Source organism: Camarhynchus parvulus, chromosome 6 (assembly GCF_901933205.1).
Source record: "Camarhynchus parvulus chromosome 6, STF_HiC, whole genome shotgun sequence".
NCBI classification, from domain to species: domain Eukaryota; kingdom Metazoa; phylum Chordata; class Aves; order Passeriformes; family Thraupidae; genus Camarhynchus; species Camarhynchus parvulus.
The window spans coordinates 20,005,029-20,023,910 of NC_044576.1; the positions used below are offsets into that span (position 1 = coordinate 20,005,029).

At 38.5% G+C, this 18,882-nt stretch overlaps 1 protein-coding gene across 5 annotated transcripts in view; it reads left to right on the forward strand.

The window, feature by feature from the left end:
• The first annotated feature begins 1 nt into the window (after position 1).
• Positions 2-18,882, forward strand: part of CPEB3 (cytoplasmic polyadenylation element binding protein 3) — a 79,318-nt gene continuing 60,437 nt past the window's right edge. For 3 of the 5 annotated variants that reach the window (XM_030950746.1, XM_030950747.1, XM_030950748.1), the window contains exons 1-2: positions 2-75; positions 8,090-9,000. In XM_030950746.1, coding sequence (XP_030806606.1) covers positions 18-75; positions 8,090-9,000 — 969 coding nt within the window. In that variant the 5' untranslated portion in view covers positions 2-17. Of the gene's footprint in view, positions 76-7,485; positions 7,547-7,730; positions 7,863-8,089; positions 9,001-18,882 lie in introns of those variants that run through there. The other 2 variants (XM_030950750.1, XM_030950749.1) reach the window with 2 other exon arrangements.

Below are 18,882 nucleotides of genomic sequence, written 5' to 3' on the forward strand. Positions count from 1 at the left end.
CTCCCCCTGCCCTGCCCATGTCTCTCCTCGCCGCCGCCGTCGCGCAGTCGCTGCCCGGCTCCGCGCGCGGGGCAGGTACGGGAGCGCGGCGGGGTGACCGAGCGGGGTCTGCGGGGGGAGGTCCGCGCCCGGCGGCTGCCGCCCCTCCTGCCGCCCCCCGCCGCCGGCCGGGACCGCTCACGGGTGGAGGGAGGGAAGGAAGGAGAGGCTGGGCCGCCGGCTCTGCCCCCTCCCCGCTCCCGCAGGAACCCCCTCGGGCAGGAGCATCTCCCGTTCCCTCCCCTGCCGAACAGGTGCAGGCGGCCCCCGCCTCTGCTCGGCCGCCGGGCCCCGACCTGCCCTCAGGGCCGAGGGACCCTGCCCGGTGCCAGCCCCGACCGGGCTGCCCAGAAAGGCGGTGGCTGGAACGGCGGAAGGGAAATGAATCCGTTTCAGTGGTGGTGTTGTCGATGACAAGGACAAGCACCCTTGTAAGTGGCACTTGGTGCTCGATGGAGGCCCGGTGACCACTGGTTTCTATGTGCAAGTGGGGTGAGGGATGGCACGGCCGGTGGTAATGGCAAAGCTCTCTTTTGTTGGTGTGCTTCCAAATGGGAAAAAAAATCCTTCTAAGGTGCTTTTAGAATTTGTTGTATGTTAGGAAGTCAACTTAGAGCATCACAATCTGAGAAAGTGGAAATTTAGAAGCTGAGGAGCCTTTCTAGAGCAAAGCGGTGGATAGTATCTGGAAAGAAGTTGCCTTTCCAATTACTTCCACCATGGATGTTTGTCTCCTACCTTCACATCGTGCTCCCGAAGCAAAGGCAATAGCCTGTTTTTCAGAGGCTGTTGTGACATGACAGATTCTTGGAAAGATTAGTTCGTAAAAATCAACGTTTAATCCTTTTTAGGTTATATTTTTAAAGAATAGTGCTTATTTGCTATATGAAACTAGTTCCTCCACCTTGCATAAATTACACTGCAGCTGCTGTTCAAGGTTGTAATTTACAGGGCCAAGCCCGGGGTGCAGCTGCATCAGCCTAGAGCTGTTCTTGGCTGAGAAGCTTTTGCATGTACGTGACAACGGACATCAGGTGGAATAGGAAGGCAAGTTTAGGGAATATATGAGATTCTTTGACTGTGCTGCCTTAGCTAGGGACAAATCAGTCTGGTTTTAAGAGTCTTTGGGGAGAAAAAAGTGTTGTCAAAATGTGTGTAAAACACCCGGACTTGGACTTGTAAGCAGTATTATGTGCATAATAGTAAGGATGTTGTTTATTTTCTAATTGCTACAAATATCATAAAGAGGAATGCTGAAGTATTTACAGAGTTGTAAATGTTCCTTACAAGAGGTATAGAAACAGATAGGAAGAAGACATCAACATTCTCTCTCAGAAAATATATTTTGCTCTTATTTTTGGGACCATAAAACTCGGTGTTGCTACCACTGCTGAGGAGTGTTGGATGTACAGTGGCCTGAGTAAACCACATGGGTGTGACCTCCTGGAAAAGATCCTAATACACACTGTCCCAATTACAGCTGTCCATGGCATGTAAGAGCAATATTGGATATCAAGAGTTTCTGGTTCCTATTCTTGGTCTGGACTAAGCTCAATGCCTATTGGCCAGTACCTTGAGCAGCTAGGCTAGCCTAGCTTAGGTTTTTTATATTTAATCTCAAGTGTTACAAATGGAAAGAGGGAAATGGGTTTTATTTCTAGGAGTATGTGGTTTGTGCAGTTTCTGTATTTTCTCTTTGGTGTTGAAAGGATAGGCTGGTTGCCTGCCATTTATGATAAAGGTCATAGTGGCTAATAATAGCTCTGAAGAATATTTACCTTGAGAAATGGAACTAAAACCCAGGATCACTTGGCTACCATTTGAGGCTACAGACCTATCTGTAACAAAGGTGGCTAATTTGCTCTACCACTGGCAACTAAAGGTATGACAAGATTGGAATGGACAAAACTTGAATATCAGGTCAAATAGTGAACACTCGGTAGGTTTGGACTTTTTAAATTTTTAATTAAATTTTTTTCCAAACATGAAAAATAAAAATGTAATAGGATATATAAAAGCATAATTGGACAAGCTTTAGTGGTTTCAAACTAAAAGATGGTAGATTTAGATTGAACATAAGGAACACATCTTTTACTATGAGGGTGGTAAAGCACTGGCACAGGTTGTCCAGAGAGAGGGTGGATTCCTTGTGCCTGGAAACATTTGAGGTCAGGTTAAGCAACCTGATCTGGTTGAAGACATCCCTCATTGCAGGGAGGTTGGACTAGAGGAGCTTTGAAGGTCCCTTACAACCCAAAGCATTCTATAGAGGTAGACCCTTAACATCTCATAAATAGCTCAAAGATTCTGAAATCCAAAAACTGATTTGTGGAAACTGTTGGTCAGCTTGAGGTATATGTTCTTTTTCTGCTCCTTCCAGAATCAAAGTGTGATCCTAAATATATATATATATATATATATATATAACTAACTGGTTTTAAATTTGTCAAAAAACACTTCCTTACTCCTAGACAGAGAAAGAATTGTCATTTTTTCCTTCTCTATTCTCCTTAACAAGACTGGATATGCAGCTGCTCTATTTAAATGCTTGCTTTATTCTCCCTACAATCTCTTCCTTCACTCTCCCTCATCCCCCTTTTCTCCTAATTTTCTTTCTGCTTTTTGTTCTTTATGTTTCCTTCTTTGCATTGGCAGTTTCCACTGTAAATCTCAGATTGCCTCTTGCATTTTGTTTTCATTTTTCAACTATTGCTTCCTATATCATCCCTTAATAGAGCCTTCTTTGTTTCTTCCTTCCATTTCTCTGATGTTCACTGCATTCTGCCTCACTCTGTCATCTCTTACCTGCACCTGGCAGTGAGTGGCTGCATTTGAGCCGAGAGAACTCTCCTGGGAGCAGGCTCTGTTTGGCCAGTGCAGAGTGAGGGAAAGTGGCTGCTCTTCCTGGAGCTTTGCCAGGGCTCAGCTCCCAGACACTGACTGCAGGTAGCAGCCATTTTAAGTAAATTAAGTAAAACTGCACAGTTGAAGGCAAGTACAGAATTTAATGAAAATCACCAAATATAAGCTATTTAGGGCTTAAAATATAGCCCTAAAATTGGCTATTGGATTTACTACAAAATATAAACTTCTAAAAATATGAAATGGTTTGATAACAAATTTATACAGATTTAAGCTTAATAAAGAAGTTGCCAAGCAAGTACTGAAAAAATGACATGGAGGTAGATTAAATATGTATGTATATATGACTGTTCCAGTGAGGCCTGGAAAAGAGGACAAATATGGAAGGAGCTGTACCTTAATATGGTTCTTCTGACTGGGCAGTATCAAAACTGTGGGAATTATTTGCTGTTTACAACAAAGCTAAGTAACCTGGCAATATAGGAATGTTCTATTTTGGCAAATCTAAATGTTATCTGCCATGATAGCAATACGTAAAATTAAATTACCAGATTAGTTAGGCATTTTTCATCTACTTGGTTCCATTTTTTAAAAGATAAGTAGTCCTCAATTAGTATAAAGGGAAACTAATATAAGTAAAAAACCATGTTTCTACAATAGAACTTGGGGTTTTTTCAGTTCTGTAACATTTTAACCTTCAAGCTAGTTGGAATAGTCACTTTCTGTCAAAAAGACTAGCATGGTTTGTTAGTCACAGGAGGCTTAAAGAGGATTAAATTACTTCATAATGAATTGCTTAAAATAAAAATACACCTTATACAATGTTAATTGAATTAGCTTGGCTTATTTTGGGCCTTTCTTACATTTGTTTCTTTGGAACTGGCCCAGGTCAAGTAGTTCATATACCAGATTGAATTAAGCTCTTGTGTTCTGATTCAGCTGTCGTTGCCATCTTTTAGCTTCCAGTTATCAGGGAGTTGGTTGCTAGAAACCAAAAAAAAATTGTTTTCTTCTAGTGGCTAGTTGATCAAAAACTGTCTTTAGATCTTGATTTTCTTTGGTTCTGGAGTGCTTTTCCTTATCCTAATGATTGGTCTATCAAGTGAAACTGTCTCCTGGGAAGAACCGACAGTGCGGTCCCTTGCATGTGAATCCTCAAATCATCTGAAAAGCAATAACCCACAAGTAAATAGGGACATAAAGGAGGGACATAGAATGCCTAGAGCCAGCCCTGTGAGAGGAGGGGTAGTTCATAGGGTTAAGTGTTTTCTATTGCTGTAAGAAAACAGTTTTGCGGCCTTTAATGATTCAGAGTAGCACAAACAGGTTAGAGCAAGTGTTGAGAAACTCTTAATTACAGAGTTGATTTAGGGCAGGCAGACCATCCAGTCCAACATAAACAGAGTGCAGAAAGCAGAGACATAAGTGTTAGAACAACTCACTTTCAACTGCCCTAATTTATCTTTCTCAGCTTTACTGATCTCTCTTTCATGCACAAAGCTGTGCATATTTCATCCTTGGAAAATCAGCCTGCACTTTTATTAAACACTTTTATTTTCACACTTCTGATTTCAACAATGTATTTACTTCTGAACATTACTATTTGGTCTGAATAATTAGCATTATGAATTACCCAGAATAAATATGCAGAATAATTAATGGACTAGTGCAAAACAGAGCACCAAGTGCCAGTGAATGAAATTCTGAAAATTTTACCTGACCTACATTAATGATCACTATATTAATATCTTATGAGAAAAACTCCTGTCAGGCTGTGTATTGATGTGGAGGCTGGAGATATGTAGATAGTAGTGAAAGGGAGGGAGGTGAAATGTGGCACCACCATGTACAGAATAGATGAAATGTTAAATAGTAACATTCACACCTTGATTTTCTTCTGAGCAGCTTTGGGGTTTTTTTTGTGGGTTTTTTTTTGGTTTGGTTTTTTTTTTTTTTTGGTGGAATTTTTAGTGTAGTAACAACTCAGTAATAAAAAAGTTGTAACGAAAATTGGAAACTATTCAAATAGTACAACTTTTCACCTATGTACTGATTTTGATTTCTTTTTAAATTTTCATACTTGACCTATTTGTGTTTGAGTTTCAGAATATATTTAGAAATTATATTATGACACATGATTATTTAATATATTCTTCAGCTAAGCAACGTGGCACAATTTCCTTTGTAATAGCTGTAAACTTTATAGCTGGTATGAGCTTATAATGAATTTCTTATGCTAGGAGTTTTTAAGGGACATGTGGAAATACTGAAAATATTTTTTGTCTAGCACTTTTTCTGAATAGGTGGCTATTCGATCTGGGCTTCTAAATCAGACTATTTAAAAGCTCATATTTAGTTAGCCACTTTCAGCTCAGTCTGACAGATATTTCCTCTGAGCTGATGATTCAGATTGCAGCAGTTTTCCCTGGGAAAAGGGAGTGTGCACTTTTTTTTTTTTTTTTCCTTTTGAGCTCTCTTCCTTTCGGGAAGCAGCAGTGAAATGCTGTCTATCGGTAAGACTTCAAACCCCATGATTCCTTGGGAGAGCATGCGCTGAAAGCTTCCAGTTGTCAAAGTGCTCTTGCCAGACTGGTCGACTATTTGACATATACCAAACCTGAAAGAAGAAAATAAATATACTGTCCTTTTGTTGATCTTTAAATACAGAAAATCCAAAGGTAACTGTTCCTTAACCATTTCTGTGTTGGCTGCGTGGGTTTCTGCATGCAAATGGACCTGGTATTGCTATGGGGATAGAGATTTCCTGTACTGGATTGTAAATTTGTACAAATACTTACACCAAATAATCCAGAGTACTGCATACTAGTCCCACATTAGGCAGTGGCTGGCCTGTCTTTCAAAGTCATTTATTAACCGGTATTTTTTTCATTTGGACCATTCATTAAAGGAAGGTCTTGACCTTGACAAGAGGGTTGAACGGTGCAGTGATTTTTGCCTTTAAGAAGCAATATGGAAGGGAATATGAATCACAGTCCTTAGGATAAAGTTCAAAACCAGCTAGCTAAGTCAAGGTACATATTTGAAGCAGCTGCTCTATTAGCCCCTATAGATAACCTGGTGACTAACTAATTTAAATATAACTTTATTGACGACAGAATTTTAACATTTCAGCTGCTATATTTTTCTCTCTAAATGTATTTTTATACTGATAGGTCAGACCCAGGGGAGAGGGATACACATAATCCTTTTCTCCCTCTGATGTGGAGTCATCAGTAGTTTTATGTAGCCTTAGCAGTAATAGTGATGTAGGTAGAAGTGAAGCTAATGGAAAGTTACACAGACAGAGCTTGGTATATGGTGCTTTACTGCAGTATTGCTTTAAAATGCCTTGCAAGGTTTTCTGCACTCCCAGCAGCAGCAGCAGCAGCGCTGCCTGGAACAGATGCAATGGTTTACCCCATCCTTAGGAGCTTAATGTTGTCTCACAGCATGGTCTGCTCAGGAAGCCGTGCTGCTTGCTTTACATACTGAACTGGTAAATCAGGGGCAGCATAAGCAGTAACTTACTAGATACCAGAAACTTCTCCTGGAATTCATTTTGACTAAAATGTGTGTGTATGCTTCAGAAGATATTTAAAGGAAAGAACAAAAAATGTAAGATAGACCTAGACCAGATGTCAGAAAGGACAGTTTCACACTTTGCTGCCTTTCTTAAACAGTTAATTGATTTGGCTTTACATTGTTACATTACAAAAACAATCCAAAAAAATGCAGTCTTAGGCATGTAAATGTCACATGATTAACTCAATAGCAATGCATTTAGATATTCAGCAATGGCCATCTTTGGCATAGTTAATTAATGTAAGTAATTTGGGGCTCATTTAAAATACTTTTGAGATTTAGAATTATCTCCTCAATTGACTAAAAGCCTGCAAAATGTGGAGGTTCCTGTTGTGATTTCATGCAATTGCTGTTCATTGATGTCTGTATTGTATTAGTACTACTGGGTCTCAAAATCATTATAAAATTATATGATCTGCCCTGTTTCATATGGAACACCTTTTCTAGCAGATGTAAGCCTCAACCATTCCACATACATTCCCTTTCTGAAGTTTAAACTTACATATTGATTTAGCAAATAATTTGCATCTCTAGTCTTTGTCTTTTCCATATAAAGATGATTTTCAACATGCAGCATGTCTATATTGTAAATATTTCGATTTTCCCTGGTTTTATATTTCATTTGAAAGCATTAGAAAGATCATAGTCTAATAATACCTCCCCGGTCTGCTGATTTTGACCTTAGGGTTTTCTAATGCAGAAATCACCGATGATTTCATATGTATGTGTATAAATAGAGCGGGTATGTATATAAATAGAGCGAGTAGATTGCTATACCTTCAAGTAAAGGACTGCTTTGATGTAAAATAGCGTTTTACGCGGAGAGATCGTAAGGTCACCGAAGGCAAATGTGACACCCGTCGGTGGCTTTGTACGCGGAGTGTCCCCGCCCCCGGCCCCCCTTGCCGGCTGTGCCATCGCCTGGGCTGCCCGGAGCCGGCGCGGGCTGCGCTGGGGAGCGGGCAGGAAGCGATTGTGCAGCGAGCGAGGAGCCGCTCCCGTATCAGCCAGCGTCCCTGTGCGCCTTGGCTCTGATAAACCTCAATCACTGCGAGCTTGCTTGGTAATTAAGGAAAATCGGTACCCGGCTCCTTTAAAGGTTCCCTAATAGAAAAGGGGGTGGAGAAGAGCGAAGACTGGTGTCTTTTTAACCTTGCTGAAGGACGCAGCAGTATTTATTGACGTATGCAAATAACCAGGGGGAGGAGGTGGAGGAGGAGGGTGCTTGGAAAAACAGGAACCAGAATCAGTTTCTCATTGCAGGGTGAGAGCTCTGAGTTCCGGTGTAAGAGAAAAGAGACGTGGCGAAATTGCTGTATATCTCTGCCCTATAAGCACATCTCTCATTTAGACTGAAGGGAAACAAGGCATCAAAAAGGGTGAAGCATCTTAAAAAATATTTTAAGGGCAATCTAGCACGATCAAAGGTTACATATTCCTAAATGGGGGAGGGGGAAGATTACGGGTTTGCCTTGCAATATGCTGTAGCATAGTACTAGCAATAGGACGAGATTTTTGGCTGGCAAATGATTAAAACAGACTGGCTTGTGGTATGAATGACAATGTTAATAATCTGTCTTTGTGGTTTTTTCCCCTACTGTTTCAGCTGCGCAAACCATGCAGGATGATTTACTGATGGACAAAAGCAAAGCCCAGCCCCAGCAGCAGCGGCAGCAGCAGCAGCAGCAAGATCCAAACTCAGCAGAAGCCCCCTCTACACCCATCTCGTCGGAGACACCCAAACCAGAAGACAACAGTTCAGTGACTAGTATCGGCACATCGGCTCCATCCCAAAATAGCAAGGAGAAGATGCAGATGGAGTCTCCCATTTTGCCTGGCTTGAGCTTTCACCAGCCTCAACAAGAACCTGCAGCCGGCACCTCCTTGTCTCCCTCGTTTGGCAGCACCTGGTCTACGGGGACCACAAACACGGTGGATGATAGCTTTTTCCAAGGGATTACTCCAGTCAATGGGACAATGCTTTTCCAGAATTTTCCACACCATGTCAACCCTGTATTTGGTGGCACTTTCTCACCTCAGATTGGCCTAGCTCAGACTCAACACCATCAACATCAGCAGCAGCAGCAGCAAGCTCAGCAGCAGCAGCAGCAGCGGAGGTCACCTGTGAGTCCTAACCAGGCACCTTTCGCCCAGAGAAATGCTGCTTACAGCCATCAGCCCATCATGACCAGCAAACCGTCTTCCTCCTCTGCCTCTTCTTCTTCCTCCTCCAGCTGGAATAACCATCAAAACGCGGCTTGGAGTACACCTTCCAACCCTTGGGGTGGGCTGCAGGCTGGTAGGGACCCTCGAAGGGCAGTTGGAGTGGGGGTTGGCGTGGGAGTGGGAGTTGGCGTGCCCTCCCCCCTCAATCCCATTTCACCCCTTAAAAAACCCTTCTCCAGCAATGTCATTGCCCCTCCGAAGTTCCCACGGGCTGCACCCTTAACCCCCAAATCCTGGATGGAAGACAACGCGTTCAGGACGGACAATGGCAACAATCTGTTGCCTTTTCAGGTAAATGACTACACACACCTTCTGCATGATGACAGCTATCACAGATTTCTATTTTTTGTAGGGCTGTGTTTCATGTTACTGTTCTGAGTGGCATCTCCATAACTCATATTTTCACCAAATAGTCACCTTACATGAAAGAAGTGGGGCTGAACCTAGGGACTGCATACACAAAGATTTCCAATTCTAGCTTAAGGTTTAAAATCTTATTTTTCTTGTAACTTATTGTCAAATGTGGCGTATGGGGCTTTTTGTTGTTGTTTTTTGCTCTTTTTTTAGCATCTGAAAGGTAGTAGCCTTCATGAAAAACAGGTTTGGCAGACTATGTTCCCTTGGTGCTGTGTTAGAATTTTTTTTCCTATTCTCCCATATGTGAGAAAGTTGAGATGTTGAAATTGCTGGTTCAGTTTTCTAACTGGGCTGTTAATTTTAACCAAATATGCTACTTAACCTGAAATTCAGTTAATTATTTTATCACCATTGCAATAACTAATTGTCCTTATGTTGTGGTGGGATTTAACAGGGAGCCTGCTCACATCAGGCATCCATATGAAAAGCTGTGTACATCCAACACGTCCACCCTGCTGTTAGATTCACTGTGGACGTTTTGAATACATCTCGAAGCAGCGTGGGTGTGTATGGAAAGAGTGGCATATCTGTCCTTTCCAGTAAGGAAATGCCTAATACAATTGACATGATTTAGAAATGGCAGGAAAGTATTGTATAAAATAAACCATTTTATGCTGTTCAGAATATTTGCAGAGAAAAGAGACAATAGGACACGACCTTCAGAGCCATATTGCAATGGAGTCTATTTACTAGCTACATAGCTCTGAAATATTTAAAGCTGCAGTGCCCTTCACTGTTTTTTTAAATCTATGACGACAAAGCAGATCAATTGCAGCTGAAACTGGGCCAAATGGAAGATTTGCAATTTTAATGCAGAATGAAACCTGTCATGGTGTGAAATCCATTTTAAGTTGAAAAAAAGCAGAGCTTGCACTTGCAGTTATATCTATACTAGGTGAAGTGAATCTCAGACCTTTTCTAGGTTAGCTGTTTTGGTGGCCAACAAGTCAAAATTTTCTGCTTTGAAATACAGTTAAATCATTCATATATGCTTGCTCTTTAGGTAGTTGTTTTCTCAAGAAAGTATGACCTCTCAAACATCTTTAACTTACCAGTTTGGTAAGGATAACATTTAGATTGACACTTTAGTTTTAGAAACACAGTGAAAAAAAGAAATCAAACAAATGCATCCCCACCCCCATTATTTTAAGAGACTATTGAAGTAAAATATATGCACTTTCCAGTCCTATTCAAAGAGGACATCTTATAGTCAGCCCTGAAATTTCATTTTGCTGCTTCATTCTGTTTAAAGGGAGAGTTGCAATTTTTTTATTGGCTGCCCTAAATAAAGGTGGGGTGGCTTCTGGTGAGCTGCTGGTTAATGTCTCTGAAGCACTGAAGGCTGGAGGAAGATTACACTTTAGACACAATATGCCTGCTGTAAATACTATGCTGCACAAAGCACAGCACCATAAAAGCTAATAGCTCCCAGTCATTTTTTAGGAGCGGGAAATGTGTTTCAATTTACAAGTATTCTGAATTGTCTACATGTAAGACATTACAAATCTTGGTATATTTCAATTAGTAGTGAAAACAACAGTAAATGGTCTTATTTCTGTGGTTTGGTTAGTGAGATACATCTTTAATGAATACAAAACTTTATTATTGTGACTGTAAATTGTCACGAATTAAACTGGCAGATATTTATTCAACACAAGGAAAAACTAGCTAACTGCTTTTAAAGAAAAGTTCTTTTTATTTTGAAATTAAGGTTTAAAAAAACCTAAAGTATTAGCCAATATGTAAATTGGAAACTTGTTTTCTTCTCTGTGGATTTAACCTGGTATTTTCATGTTCAACTGAAAGCAAATGCGTAGGCTATTCTCAGCACCAGCTGGTATAACAGTCTGATTTCAGAGATTCAGAACGCTTGTATTTTTTTTTTCTATTAGGCTCTTTTTTTTTTAATACAAGCTGCTGAATTTTGCTTATTAAAAATTGTAATCTGGGTTACTGTTGATTGCTGCTATACTTAACGAAATGCCAAAGACATCTTGAAACCATACTATTGGTAGGAGGCAACTGTTTAGTTGCACTGATAAAAATGAAATTCAAATTAATCTAAGAGTTTAATATTTGCTGCCAAGGTTCTGGTTGTCTTTCTTCTTCTTCCCCGCACCCCTAAATTGGGCAATATGTTGACACAGTAAGTTCTGCTTGTCAGCATTATCAAGTGGTTCTGGCAGGTTTATCCGTTTACATCTGCCACCCTCCATAACTGTGTGGTCTTAAGCAACTTTAGAAATACCTTTCAGTAAACTTCCTAGCAACACACTTATGCACATTAGCAAGTTCTTTGTGTTAACCTGTTATCTTATGTTAGTATTATTAGGCTTTCTAAGAAAGAAGAAAACTATTAATATGTTCGCTGTTTGAAATTACATCAGGGAGAGCTATTTTGTAGTTCAGGTCTTTGCAGTCATCACAAATTTTGATCAGAAGAGATCTGTAATTGAGATTTGTGTTCTGAGTCTATAATATTTGAAAATACTTGATACTCAGCTATTGATATATCTTGTTCTAGGAAAAAATGTTCAATTTGAAAATATTTCTCTTAAGACATGTATATAAAGCAATATGCTACATATTTTCATCCCTTAATTTGAGTAATTCTATAGTGCATCTTGTATGTCAAAACCAATTGGTGTCTGTCCCAAGGAGTTGTGCTGCAGAACATATCAGAGGATTTAAAATACGACTTGGTAGGAACTCTGCTGGTGTTTGCCTTGTGATTGGTGTGGAAAGGCCACTAAAAATACTTTGAGGGAGACTACATTCATGCACTTACTGGGAAAAATCAATTGCAATGTATATATTTAAAAAATAGAGATACAAAGTGCTAGTTGAAAGGTAAAAAAGTGATCCGTCTGGAATGAAATGTAATGTAGCAAGTCAGAGTTGGAGACGAGATCATAGGAACAGGTGTGGAACTAGGCCAGAGAGGAAATACAAAAACATGGCCAGTTTGTTCTCCTGAATATTTTTTGGCTTCTGAGTGGTTCAGGTGAGGGTCTCTGACTGTCATGTGGCAAGCAGTGGTGTTGTGCTGCTGTGTGAGGTGATCCTCAGCTCTGGCATCTGAGGCTGGCATTAACTTATTGTCCCTGGGACGCCGTTCTCCTGGCACTGGCTCAGCTCCATTTTTCAGCAGAGTGGTGGGGCTTGTGCAGAACTGTTGTCATCTCCTGCTTCTCTTTCCCCTCTCTTCTCTCAGGTAAATGGTGTATTTCTTTTGGCTTTTGGCCATGTGAAGATATTGGGACACAGCTTGTGGGGTTAGGAGGATTGATAGTGCCTGAAATAGACCCTTGGAGGCAAGGATAAGAAATTCTCTTTGCAGGGAAGATAGAGAAGGAATTAAATGTTTGCAGACCAGTATTCTAATTATGTATGTCTACCTTGTGGATTTTTAATTATAGCAACACTGTAACAATTTTCCAGAAACTGTGCTGAGTTTTGCTGTTTCCCAAGTAATGCTCTTTAGTAAAAAAAATGCATTGCAGTTTGTGCTCTGAAGATTCTGGCATGCATCAAACCATTCTTGACAGCTTTACTGATAAATATTTCTCTAGCAGAAATAAAAAAGGTGGTATTTATTATGTATAAAGATAGTTTTAACATGCTATCTTTTGCAGGGAGACTGAGAGAGGATTTTTGGGCAAGTGTTTTGGTGTGGTGTTTTTTTCTTCATTGTTTTCCATTTTGAATTATTCTAGACCAGATAAAATTATAAGCTAAATTTAGGAATTTTATATAATTTAAATATTTCATACTTAAACAAAATGCCAATTCTAACATGCAGTGAGTTTGTGTTTAAATATAAGTGCATATATCTGTATAAAAGTAGAGTTCAAGTATTGGAACATTCATGAGTGTAACAACTAAAGTTCTGGGTATATGAGTAAAGGAATTTTACTGGCTGATACATCTGGTGATTAATTTTAAAAACCTTTTTTAAATCTAGAGGGTTTTTTTTCAGTCAGAAGTAGTTGAATGCAACTATGCAGTAAGTCTATTCAAAGATTAATTTTTAAAACACTGTATTTCTTTAGTCTAAATTTCATTCTGGGCTCTAGCTTCTTGGCATGGTAAATGTCTGCATGTTCAAATTAACTAAAACATAGTAATAGTACAAAAAAACCCCACATGACTGTTTTATATTCAAAGTATGATGATTAAGCACTAATTGCTTATTGATCAGAGTTTTGATTTTTAAGTAATCAATCATAGTTAATCTGTCAGAGTTAGTGAAGGTAGAGCAAAGGTCTGAGTTCAGTAGGCAGCTGATGTTCTGATCAACTCTGTACATAGACAGGACTTCCTTAAAAACATTAAAGGTATTAATATCAAACAGTGAATCAACAATTCTGTCTTAAAAATTTGATAGAGGATTTATCTGTCTTTGAAAGGAACAGTAGAAGGGAAGGAGAAGAGCATGGAGTTCATTTTGCTATTTCCCTTCTTGAATCATCTCTCCCAGTTTTCATCTATTTGCCTACACTGCTTTTGTGAATGGAATGTAAGAGGAAGAGAGACCTGGAAAAGTAGTGTTTTCAGGTTCCAGTGGTTCTTCAAGGGAAAAAAAGAGTTTGCTGAGTGAATGATGAATATTTCTGTTTGTTAGCAGTTGGTAAAATAGCTCTCCTTTCATGAAGGTCATTCAAGAGTAATTTCTAGCAGACCTATACTAAGGGGAAGCTAAAATATAGCACTGTTTAGTTTAAAGTTTGAAAGTGATCTTACCTTAAACAGAACACATCTGAATTTTGCTTCTATTCTAGACTTCACAGTTTTTAGGCTATTGTGATATCTTATATGTTCTGTGCCTAAATTTGGGGTAGCACTGCCATGTTCTGTTTCATTATTTTTATAAATCAAATTTTTCCATGTTTCACAAAAGCATTGCTTTTAAGCAGTTGTTAGAATGCTGCACATGCTGGTACTAAGCAGTTGTCTCAGTAGTTAGAAGAATGTAAAATTTTTGTATATAGAATTAGATCTTCATTTGTGTAATAATTTTATTATTATGTGTAAATTCTAGAATTTTAAAAATGCAAGTTGTGAAAAGTCACAGAAACTTTGCTTGTGTTTGTTCAGACTTGGTCAACATTTTCATTTCCTTAAGTTTCATTTGTATGATTCTGTCTTTTCCTACAAGCTTTGAGTAGATTTTTAAATCACAATTAATTGATGTCTTCCTTTTCCTCCTTGTTGTGGAAAAGTGGCTTTGTCCCTTTATTGCATGTTTCTCAAGCTCATTCCAGAGACAGATTTGTCAATTTTTCTAGGATCTTCTAGGAGAGAAGCACTGTGCCAATCAGGGTAGATACTGATCTGCTTTGTCACAACAGTGTTAGAAGGGATGATGTGAAGTCCATTCTACAGAGGTAAATACGGTGCACAGAGTTTGGGAAATTAATTTTCTTCTCAATGCTCAATCTGAGAAGACTAAAAAAAAAGATATGTTTTTCCTGAACTATTTAGAAAATAGGTCTTTGAACATAGAACATGCACTGCAGTCTCTTAAGTTTGCTGTTTGTGTGAATCTCAAGTTAGGCATGAAAAATTGAAGACAACAAATTGGTTCCTGTGAAAATTTTCAGTTCACGCTGCATAGCAAATACTCAGGAATTAAGAATTTTTCATCAGGGAAAAGAAGCAAAATATTTAATTGCTTTGATACCAACTTTTCCTTCAACTGTGTATGTTTGTCTCTGTGCATATTCAAGATTCTGGAGAATTACTCCTGCTCTTCCTAATTATTTTTTTCTGTTTGTGAGAATTTGCAACAATTTTCTTTTAAATTCCTGGAGTCTAAATAAACTACTTAAGCAAAACCACAGATTCTGTTGCATGTTAGAATGATAAACTTCACATGATTCATCACCCAAGTTAAGAAGCTTTTGATCAACTCTATAGTTCTTTGTTCTTGGTTTAACAAAGTTAATGAAAATTATGTGTACAGATACATACAAAATTATGTATGTATCAATAGGTTTCAGTAGGCATGGTCCATTTTCTTTGTTTTATCCACCCTTGAACTGTTCAGCTGCTTTCAAACATCTATTTCTTCCTGTTCCTGAATTTTGATTCTTTTTTTCAATGAGGCTTCTCATTTGAGTTGGCCTCCCCTATTCCACTTTCGGCGTCAAAGCTTTAGGTTACAGAGGAAGGCCCAATAAATCCCTGTAGTTGTGTTGACTTAGTCCTGTGCAAAATTAATAGCATGAGGGGTTTTAAAAGTAGGTTTAATCAAGTTCAGGGAGAATGGAATTTTCAGAAATACTGGCTGGAAGTTCTGAATTCTAGAAATTTAGACATTTTAACCAAGTGATAGCTTAGTCTGAACATGCAGAACTGATTTTCTTTCCCCATGCCCAAACTGAGCTTCGAACATGTGTGACTTGGGATGGATTTTCACACAGATTGACAAAGAACCATTTCTGACATAAATGAGAAAAGCGTTCATTATGGCTTTTTCATGGACTTTTTATATATGATTTGGTTTTATGTCATAGTCATAAATGGATTTTCTTGTGAAATTCACCTTTCTGATGTAGAATTATTGTGAAGGTGCTCAGCTTAAAAAGACTCATCCTAAAAAGTTATTTTTGGCAACACTGTAGGCAACTTAAAGCTGATCATTTAATGAGAAATGTCAGACAACAAAGAAATTCACCCACCAAAGCTCTCTGGGTTTTATTCTTTGACTGAGGCTCTTTTTTGCAAGCAAGACTCATTTCCTAAAGAAAGTCTTTGGAATTGTAGCTGCTTCTCAAAATTGCTGAAATGAACAGAGCAAACATTTTGTTTTAAAACACTTGAGTGGTTAAATATTGTTTTGGATTAAAGGAAAATTTCCTAGTTCATTGTTGAAAGTTGCTGCTTCATTCTGCTGGAAGTATCTTGCTTTGTGAAAGAGATGTGTTAAAAGCATTAATGAATTAACATGGAGGTAGCTAGTGTTACTCCCATTTACTGCATGACCTTAACATTTGTAGAGGGTTAACAAATTATTTATGTATTAACTGATTGTTAGCATGTTAACAGATGGCTTATAAGCAAACCTAATGTCATCTATTAATGTGCTTAGCAAATGTTAAGGTGTGTAATAACCAAGTGTGTAAAATGTTTATAGCACTCTTTGTGCGTTTGAAATTTTTTTTAACTACTTATAAAGATAACCTCTAGTTTTGGATCATGATGCCCACAACAGTCTGACCTAATTATTTCACCTCACTAAAGAATTCTCTTGCTCATGTATTCTCTCCAGGATTATATTGTTTCTTTGTGTGACAATAGAAAAAAAATTGAGAACAGTGAGACCTCTGACGGTAACTGAAAGAGTTTTTCTTAAAACTCACAAAGCCTGAAGTAGCAGCTGACTGTGTAGCAGGAAGACTAAGAAAGAACAAGAGAGTAGAGGAAACAAAAGTCAGGAACAAGAAAAAATAGGACTTTTATAGTACAGAATGGAAGGGGAGCTGTGGCATTTTCAAATATGGCAATGCAACATGACAATATGCCCATGCACTTTCTGCGGATGAGAATTTCTGCAAATAAAATCTTGAAAAGTTTAGACCAGATTCAGCATTTAGTGGTAAGGGTCCTCAGATGTGTGGCTCCTGCTGCTTTTGGCTGCTAATAAGTGAAGCTGTACCTGTGACTTCTGAGTAAAAAAATCAGCCATAATTCTCAGCAGATTTTACAGGTAATGTTTTGATGCAAGTTTCTGCAGACAGTCTCACCTGCCTTGTCTAAAAAGAAACACACTCTTCTGACATGGTTTTACAAAGTAGTAGATTACTTATATAACATTTTTTTTCTTGCTAGGCAAGGGAGAAGTACTGCTGTTATGTATGCCATTCAAAACTACTTGAAAATGGATTGTAGTAAATGTTACAGGTTTTTTTAAAGACTTCACTTTTGTATAGGAACTGGAAAGTTTTCTTGCAAATTATTTTGCTCACACAGTAGCTTTGTTCGAATATAAACTTGAACTGGTGAATGTCTCAAAATATAGCCCAGTCCTTGGCTCCACTGGACATGTAGAGCAAGGAGAATCAATTTAAAAGGACAAACACAATGAAAAGACTTTTTTATGAATAGAGGCATGCATAGATTCAAAAAGCAACCATATGAAATGCATAGTTTTTCATACAACCTACAATTTTATCTTTTCACACATAACATTTATATTTGTGGTTTATAATTGTCCAGAAATCAACTAAAAAACTCCTGTATTTCTATTTTCTGTGTCACTCTTACTGGTTGATGAGGTCCTACTTGATGGTGAAGATTGAGTTCTTGAGGTCATGACCTTGTAGTTAGTGCTATTAAGTATCAGTCTGCTTTGCTGCAGTTCTTCAGCTCTTCTTGTATGATGAGTTTATCTCTTCTGGGTTGATGATGTCTTGTAAATATTATTATTATGTTTTTACTTTAATAACCAATATTACTCATTTCAAGTATCTCAAGTGATCTCAAGGAAACTGGTCTCAAGATTTGCCCTTGAGAAACTGCATTATTCACACTTCTTTAGCAGATTCTGTTGAGCACGAGCAGTTCTTTCCCGTTTTGCCATTTTCTTACCTCAATTGCACTGGTTACTTCTTTGTTTCCATTTATGTGGTCACTTTGCCTGTAGCAGCATGTGAAATGCTCTGTGGAAGTCCTTGTTAGATCAGCCATATCCTACCCTTTCAAGAAGCAGGAACCGCCTTTTCCAGGGTATTGTGTCAATAATGCATAATGCTACATTATTTCTGCACTATGCTTCGTAAGAGACAAAATCCTTGAATTTCAGTAATAAAAACTAGAAACAATGTTTGTCATCTATAGTTTCATATCCTGCTTCAGTTGTTGCAGTTCTTTCATTTTTGTTTTGCTGGTCAGATATACGCAGTGCTAACATTGTTACTTGGATTAGCTTTAGTGCTTCCACTGACGGCCTTACTGACTCTGGCTCCTTTTGATTACAATGTTGCCATGCTCCTCATCAGATACTGAGTTGAATAGGTGATCTTACTTTCTCTTACTATTTATTTGTCTTCTCTGTTTACCCTTGTTTGCCTGATTTTCCTCTATGAATGTGAAGAGCAGCTATGGAGGCTACATTATTTTCTCCTGACTTCTGGTGTTTTTAATTTTTTTTTCTCAGTCTTGCTAGACTTTTTCTAGACATTTGTTGCCCATGGTATTCATGCTGACCTTTTTACAGTTTCCCTGAATATCTGTAAGTGGCTGAACATCCTGGTTCTTTCCTTGTAGCAATATTTTCTTAAGGTGCCTGTCAGTTTTTATTACCCTGTGCAAAAAAAAAAAAAAAAAGGAGAATTCTCTTGCAAATCAGGTAGGCTGTTATCTCAAGACATTTTTCCTGTCTGTAGCAATCTTTACTAAATTTGCCATGTGCTAATCAGTTTAGCTCTTATGATGTAAAAGGAAAGTGCTTTTCCTGCTTGTATGAATATGGTTTTCAATTTCTGCATAAAGAAGGTTTCCTTTTGGTTAATTGGCTGTTCACACTTGTACTTGTGTCTTGTAAGTGATTTCTGAATTATTTTAATTAAATCCAAATGTGCAGCAGTAATTGGAATGCATAACACCTACCTGACAACACAACTGCTCATGGCCTCTTCTTATCTAAGGGGAAGAATTTTTTATTCTGGTTATTTTAAAGAATTTTAACGTAAGTGTTCAGGCATTTTATGTTAATTATTCTTTTCCTCATATCCTCTATGCCTTTAAGCCCCT